Here is a 7,305-nt window from a genome sequence, read left to right as displayed (position 1 = left end):
GTTCACCAGGCAAATTTTATGGCAGAGATGCGCTACAATGTAAAGAAAAGAAATCCTTAAGAATTTCTTACAACTAAAAGTTCAATTTCCCACCTTGCTTGTTCTAAAAGCATATTGTAATTCAGCTTTTTTTTTCTTGTAGGATTTAATTTGAAACTCCGAGCAGTTTAAACACGCAGGTTTTTACTGCCATCTAGCGGTGATGGATATCAACTAACACATGGAATGGAAAAACATAAAGAAATCATTAAAACATGGCTGAACTTTTTTTTTTTATTTATTTTTTTTTTTTTTTGGCTAAACAGGAAAATTATCGTACCCTCACCCAATACTATTTAACAATTTCATGTGTGTTAATGTATAATATCCCGAAAAGAATAAGAAGAACAGGAAGAAGGGAAGGAGAAGAAGATGCAGGCGTGACAATGGAATATTCCAGACCGTTGGTTCCTTCCAGAGTGGTCTAATGAGCTGTAGCTTCCTTCTGATTGGCCAATTTTGGAAACAGGAACTAAAACGTTGATGGTTCTACATCATTTTGTTGATGTGTTGATACCTGTTTGTACATCTTCTAGGCTGTAGCTTCAAATTTTCTTCTGAGGTGGGTTTTAAATGTTTTATCTGTCAAGCGTACATCGAGATAACATATTTTAAGGAAACACATGGCTGTCTTCCTTTCATTTAATCTCTATGAGCACGCTAAGGCTAGTTATATTAACTAGTTTTGTAGGTCAAGAGGGGGCTAGCGGTAAAAATAAATAAATAAATAAATAAAATAAAATTTAAAAAGCGTTTTAATTATTTCTTTGGAAGGGTGGTTATATGAAATACGCCGAGTAGCATTTATGTCACGCGATTAATGTAGATAATAACTAAAATATCAATAACCACTCGATGGTACACTGTCCAAGTTTCATGATGGAAATGTGTCAGAGTCCCGCTGCTAAAATTAGCTGAGATGTATTAAGACGAATGTACAGCAAGCTAGTAAACTGCTCTATTTACAGATACACATCGTAATGTGAAAAGTGTTTGATGATTGATTAGATGTCCAGCACTGCTTTTTAAAAAGTTAACATTATGGTGCCCCTGCAAGGCAAGTTTTGGGGAGGCACAGTGGGGGCATTACCAAAATGGCCTATTTCTCAGCCTTTTACAAAAAATAACCTGTGCCCTGTGTGCAGTAATTGCTTCCAGACTTCCATCCTGCTGCTTGGTCACACCATAACTTAATCCATAAAGGTAACTAAACTAAATTAGTTGATTTTGTTGCTCAACTGACAGCCACAACATAATTTATTCTAGGAAGGAGAACCTACCAAGCGCCAATATGTCAAGCAAAAGAGCCAAGGGGAAGAACACCAAGAAACGTCCTCAACGTGCCACTTCCAATGTGTTTGCTATGTTTGATCAGTCTCAAATCCAAGAGTTCAAGGAGGCTTTCAATATGATCGACCAAAACAGAGATGGCTTTATTGACAAAGAAGACCTTCACGACATGCTTGCCTCATTAGGTACACTTATTATTTGTTTAGACATTTTGATTTGGTAGCATGTAAATGGTATGCGATTACCAAACAATCCAGAGCAGCTCTTTAACCTTTTTCCATTTTCCAGGTAAAAACCCCACAGATGAGTACTTGGAGGCCATGATGAATGAAGCACCAGGCCCAATCAACTTCACGATGTTCCTGACCATGTTTGGGGAGAAGCTGAACGGCACGGATCCAGAGGATGTGATCCGTAATGCTTTTGCTTGCTTTGACGAAGAGGGCACAGGCGAGTTTTAACTTTTCTACATTAAATAAATAAGTTATCAGCTCATTCTGCATGAACACACCTCATGCTGTCTGTCAGTATTTCATCAGACGGAGGGCTTACAAGACAAGCCTTGTATCTGTGTAGCAGTTGTTGATATCACTCCATCTAATATTTTCTTAAATCACCCATTTTTTTAACAGTGTTAGCATCAACTCTTGCATATTCATAAGATTGAAACATGTTTTTACAGGTGTGATTCAGGAGGAGTACCTGCGGGAGCTGCTCACTACAATGGGTGACAGGTTTACAGATGAAGAGGTTGACGAGCTTTTTCGTGAAGCGCCCATTGACAAGAAAGGCAACTTTAACTATGTAGCATTCACGCGCATCTTAAAACATGGTGCAAAAGACAAGGACGACTAAAGGTGGAGGTGGTACCATATGCCATTCATTCTGCACTCCACGTGTATCCTTTAACAGGTTTCCATTCAGTTTAGATGGGCTTCATGCCGTAGTTGGCTCATGAAAAATTCCAGTTAAATAACCTGACGAAGGTCATTTGTTTAAGCTGCTTGTTGGACCTTTTGGTTTTCCACCAGTCCTACTTTTAAAGCTCATTTACACATGTGTGACGACACCACTACATGGTTCTTGAAAGTAAGTGTGTAAAGACCCTCATGGATAATGCTGGAAATAAACTGACATAAAATGTCTTATTGTGACTGAATCAGTTGCAGAAAATGTAAAGTTTTAAGATTAAATTGTGTTCTGGGATCAATCACCAAGCCTGTATTGATTTTTTCCTAAAGTTTTATTTCAAAACAAAGGATAATGGATATGATTTGTAAGTCTTGTGGTTTAAAGCAATAACAATTCAACACTTCACACAATTTTCAAAGACACATTTGCATGGGATCAGACACTTCAAAAGGTGCTGGTGGTCATGGAGTGGTTCTGTTGTGATTTCCATTGACAATACACATTCTTTTGCCCTTTTTATTGACCAGCTTTAAAAAATGAAGTATATTTTTATAGGGCTGAACATGGCTGTGAATATACTTGCTTTTTATATGTTAGTTTATGATGGCTACCTTGCCTTTCCTGCATGTTTGTAAAGTCTGTTGTGCACATCTTTAGAAATGGCATCTTGCATATGTAAAAAGCCATCTAGGAATTACCAGGTGGCAACCATTTTTGAGGGATTATCTAACTTATTTTATTTAATGGTTTCAAATAGCATTTACAATGCAAAAGGCCCTGCTGTATTTGGGCCCCCAAATGAATATTAACCTATTACTAATGATGTGCCGATCATACCAAAATATCAATACTACCGATACCAGCTTTTCAAGTTCTAGAATTGCTTTTTTATGTTAGAATATCAATATTTAATTGATTTTGGGTAAAGATGCAGTCTATCATGAACTGGAATACAGTACAAAGTAACTGTAATATCAAGATCTTCTCTAAATTCTACCCAATTGTAGGGAACTACTTTTTCCATCTGCAAAAGTCAAATGTGAAATGGCCCAGTGATGGGGCGCAGCAGCGCATCTCTCTCTCGCTCAGGCCGTAGAATCACGTGTGGAGCAGAACAACAACGTGATGTATGATGTGTGTAGGAAGACAAACAGGTATTGTAGCAACACCACAAATCTTAAACATCAACCATAAAAGTATATAATTAAATTATGATGAGGAAGAGGAGGAAATTAGTGGGACAGGTGCTGCAAGGGTGAGACACGTCACTCTTGGGAGTCCTTTAATGCCGATACTGGCTTGTACTTTACTTGGTATCGGATGGGAAAGAAAATGAGTGGTGCACATCACTACCTTTTACTGACCACCTTTCTTGTTTCTTTCTTTGTCTTTTACATCCTGAACCTGAAGTTCTCTAAAGTCAGACTTCACTAGTGTTCCCCCTAGTGCAGGGGTGCCCAAGGTCGGTCCTGCAGATTTTCCAATGTTCCCTGCTTCAACACACCTGACTCAAATGAAATAGATCCAACAGCCTATTATGTTTTGCACAATGACTTATCAATTTGAGTCTGGTGGTTTTGGAGCAGGGACACATCAAAAACCTGCAGGATTGTGGCCCTTGAGGACCGGAGTTGGGCACCCCTGCCCTAGTGGAATCCTCCAGTGACAGTATGTTAATAATTATGTTGAAAATTGAGACAACTGCTGTTCAAGGTTTAAAGCAAGTACATTAACAGTCAGAATGCCTGGAGTGCAGTATCTTGTTTTTTTGTTTGTTTTTAATGGTCCATCTGTGGAACAGATGCAGTTTCCCCACAACAAATAAACACTGCAAATGCAGGTGAGCATGGTTGGATTCTTTTTTCCAAATTCCCCTTCCCATCCTTCCGTTCCCTCTGAGGTCATGTGCAAGTGTTTAGGAGAGGGTCCCCTTGACCCCCACCTCACATCCAACACCTTTACAGTTAAAAAGTACAACAAATATTATTTAGCATCATTTAGTTCTTAGAATGGGAGTTAAGCACCTCAGCTTAAATGTTTGCTGTTATAACAAATAACTGCTTGTAATTTTGGTACTTCAGCAATTACAGAATAATGCTAGGGCATCCACATAATTTTGGCCTCATGGTAATCACTAAAGTTGGTGCACACAAAGAAAAATGTTACTTCATATTTTATAATACCTGATGTCACATAGTTGCACTGCATCTCTGATCTGTTCCAAAACGCTCCGATTATCAGTCTCAAACAGCACTTCCCTGGGAATCTGTCCGCAAGGCATTCAGCATCTTTCTTTTCACATAATTCTTTGTTATGAAGGCTGTCTCCTACACATCAACAATAAATAAACCTGGATCTGCTTCACAGTTAAAGCTTACTGTACACCTCACCATTGCTCACAGAGCAACATATAGCACACATTATTGGAGACTTGACTACTCCGCCAGAGCCAGGTTTTTCGATTGGATCCTTGATAGATGGTCTGATATACATGCCTCGATTCTGTCACACTGGGCAAGAAAATCCTATGAGCATTAAAAGAAAAATAGTTATTTCTCTTGTACATTCTTGTTTTTAATTAAAGTATGAATGTTTTGCTAGTACACAAGCTGACCTGCACTGTCTTTACAAGTCCCTTTTTCTTCATTCTGCAGTCATTAAAATTCTCTGGCACACTCTGTTAAAGAAAAATGCAGCTCGTGGTTAGTCATTAAGGACACATAAATAAAATACATAAAGATAAATACCAAAGCCAAAATATATTACCATGGCATCTATCTGCTCCAGGATCTTCATGAACTGCTCAGCTGCTATTTTCACTCTGTGGTCTAGTTTACTCAGCGCCTCTGCCTGGAGGTCTTTGGCCAGGAAGCCCTGTGAGGAAAAACAGATTTCACCACTAATATGCTGAAAAAACAGATGCCAAATACTTGATAAGTCATAATCATTTCTTACATTCTTCAGTCCAGTTAACTCCCCGTCTACCTTCTCCAGCTTTTTAGCCATCTGCTCCACTGATTTTTCAATTTCTTTCAACTTCCTCAGTTCAGCTTCTTCTTCAGGACTGTTCTGTTGTTACATTATTGTCATTACGTCATAATACACATAAACCCATACTAGAGACAAGACGGGTGTAAAGCCCTTACCCGCTTTCCAATCATCATGAGTTTGCCACCTTCTTTTATTCCATAGCTGGAGAGACTCTCCTCCATGTCCTTCAGTGATTTCCCTGGATGAAAATGAAGTTTAGAACTGGATATGTTAGAAGACAATAAAGCTCATTTGGGAATTAAAGATAAGTATGAGCAACAGCAACAGTCTACCTTTAAAAATGAGTTTCTGTGAGGTGGGAGGGACACCAGTGACTTGACAAAGAGCATCTGATAGGTCTTTAACAGTAGGTCCCTTTCCATCATCTTGGTTTGTTAATGTGATACTGTGCTTCGCTGAACCTGGAGGGAGAGAAAGAGGACAAAAGTATATATATATATATATATATATACATATATATATATTCTAAAAATAGGTGATGATTTAAAAAAAACACATTGGTAAATCTTCCTCCTCTTAACAGCGAAACCTCATTGTGGGTAATGTATAAGATTAGATTAGATTAGATTAGATAGAGAAATTCACTTGTTACAGCAGCTCTTGTTATAGAATAAAGTGCAGAAAGATTATAGAATAAAGTGCAGAAAGAATAATTGCAAGACATTAATAATATTTCTCTAAATATTCTTCAAAAAAGAAAGGATTTGCTAAAGTAAATTGGTACGTTGTCAATAAAATATTAAACTTAAACAGCTGTATTTATTTATCGGTCATTTTATCCAAAATAATCCATGATATTTAAATAAAACTCAAGCTTACATAATTTTTAAACCTACAGGTTTAAAGTCTTAAATTCAATATGACTGTAAAATATTCACTGGAAGGAAACTTTCCCTTTAGGATTAAAAAGTTTATGTCGAAAACGAAGTAGATTTAATGACAAGTTTGAGATTAAATAAGTTATTGGTAAGTAAATGGTGATGGCAACATTAGCTGAGCATTTCTAAACTGTGGTTGACGGAAAAAAATGGACATTCCTCCCTCTACTTTTGGATTAGTTTAATGGAAATCCATATTACCGTATGCCACTGTCAAAGTAAGCGTTGGTCGTGACATTTTGCTTTTTTGAGTCCGTCTTGTATCACAACATAAACCACACGGCTAGCTAGGTAGATTGCTAACCACTTCCGGTGAACACCGGAAACATTTGCTTTATTTGAATTTTTTCTTCTTCTTCTTATTCTTTTATTCATACTGAGAATGTGTTCACTGCAAGCAAAGAAAAGTATTTTGATGAATACATATAAGCATGTTTTACTATGTGTCATTTGCAAAATGCGAATAATGTTCGACGTTTTATTTGTGACATGGTACAATTTTGTATCTAAATCATGTTTCTAAAATTAACTCCAAGTTATGAAAAGCACACAGAGCTCGTACATTCCTGGTTAATTTTTTTTCCAGGAGGGGTCCACCTAACGCCTAGCTGGCTCTGTGGCGCAATGGATAGCGCATTGGACTTCTAGTCTAGCACTTGAGAAGTGATTCAAAGGTTGTGGGTTCGAGTCCCACCAGAGTCGGACTTTTGATCAATTCCGAAGCCTGACAAAACTTCCTGACCGTGTGTTGTTGCTTGATTAACATATCTTTGCTTGATTTCTTTATATGGATATATAGTTCTCATAAAAAGATGATTCCACAACAGTATAAATAACAATGAAAACAAAGAGATCAACATTCTTCCAAACAACACAATAAACACCAAAGTCTGATTTGATTATACATCCTGTCAAAAGTAATGTGTTTTTAAACAATATCAAGATACATACACATTTTTTTAGGTTTTAGGTTAAGAAGGTTTACAATGTAGCCATTGATTAAATACATTTTATCTCTCTCTCTCTCTTTAAGGCAGACTCAAAATTATACATAGATGAAGGGATGTTGCTCATTACATATCTATCCAACACTATAAGTGGCTTAATGCAGGACCATAATCAGTCAGCAGCTCGA

General features: G+C 37.3%; 2 protein-coding genes and 1 non-coding gene across 5 annotated transcripts; 2 read left to right on the top strand and 1 right to left on the bottom strand.

The window, feature by feature from the left end:
* Positions 1-476: 476 nt before the first annotated feature.
* myl12.2 (myosin, light chain 12, genome duplicate 2) lies at positions 477-2,536 on the top strand. Of its 3 annotated transcripts, XM_041993019.1 has the most exons (5): positions 502-601; positions 1,185-1,242; positions 1,306-1,514; positions 1,618-1,779; positions 2,012-2,536. In XM_041993019.1, exons 3-5 carry the CDS (start codon positions 1,331-1,333, stop codon positions 2,182-2,184), a joined length of 519 nt encoding a protein of 172 aa, XP_041848953.1. In that variant the 5' UTR covers positions 502-601; positions 1,185-1,242; positions 1,306-1,330; the 3' UTR covers positions 2,185-2,536. The 3 variants fall into 3 exon arrangements, with proteins under 3 accessions (XP_041848952.1, XP_041848953.1, XP_041848951.1); XM_041993018.1 differs by lacking the exon at positions 1,185-1,242 and having other exon boundaries at positions 477-601; XM_041993017.1 differs by lacking the exon at positions 502-601 and having other exon boundaries at positions 608-1,514.
* A 17-nt stretch (positions 2,537-2,553) lies between these two features.
* On the bottom strand, positions 2,554-6,483 carry bag1 (BCL2 associated athanogene 1). The gene is made up of 7 exons (XM_041993016.1): positions 6,372-6,483; positions 5,565-5,693; positions 5,388-5,470; positions 5,197-5,310; positions 5,008-5,115; positions 4,856-4,918; positions 2,554-4,766 (listed from the first exon to the last, which is right to left on the bottom strand). Exons 1-7 carry the CDS (start codon positions 6,406-6,408, stop codon positions 4,677-4,679), a joined length of 624 nt encoding a protein of 207 aa, XP_041848950.1. The 5' UTR covers positions 6,409-6,483; the 3' UTR covers positions 2,554-4,676.
* Positions 6,484-6,780: 297 nt separating this feature from the next.
* Positions 6,781-6,872, top strand: trnar-ucu. Its single transcript is given in 2 exon segments — positions 6,781-6,817; positions 6,837-6,872. It is a non-coding gene; the product is annotated as a tRNA-Arg (tRNA).
* Positions 6,873-7,305: the final 433 nt, after the last annotated feature.

Source organism: Melanotaenia boesemani, chromosome 8 (assembly GCF_017639745.1).
Source record: "Melanotaenia boesemani isolate fMelBoe1 chromosome 8, fMelBoe1.pri, whole genome shotgun sequence".
In the NCBI taxonomy this organism is placed as follows: Eukaryota; Metazoa; Chordata; class Actinopteri; order Atheriniformes; family Melanotaeniidae; genus Melanotaenia; species Melanotaenia boesemani.
Note: the sequence above shows the minus strand (reverse complement) of the source record. Positions and strands in the feature narration are given on the sequence as shown.

Bases quoted from the DNA above. Each gene is read 5' to 3' on its own strand.
- myl12.2 (XM_041993018.1), top strand. From the start codon at position 1,331: ATGTCAAGCAAAAGAGCCAAGGGGAAGAACACCAAGAAACGTCCTCAA. The intron at 1,515-1,617 runs GTACACTTATTA...TCCATTTTCCAG, and splicing joins CGACATGCTTGCCTCATTAG to GTAAAAACCCCACAGATGAG. The intron at 1,780-2,011 runs GCGAGTTTTAAC...ATGTTTTTACAG, and splicing joins CTTTGACGAAGAGGGCACAG to GTGTGATTCAGGAGGAGTAC.
- bag1 (XM_041993016.1), bottom strand. From the start codon at position 6,408: ATGTCACGACCAACGCTTACTTTGACAGTGGCATACG. The intron at 5,311-5,387 runs GTAAGGGCTTTA...ATGTAACAACAG, and splicing joins TCATGATGATTGGAAAGCGG to AACAGTCCTGAAGAAGAAGC. The intron at 5,116-5,196 runs GTAAGAAATGAT...TTTTCCTCACAG, and splicing joins AGTTAACTGGACTGAAGAAT to GGCTTCCTGGCCAAAGACCT.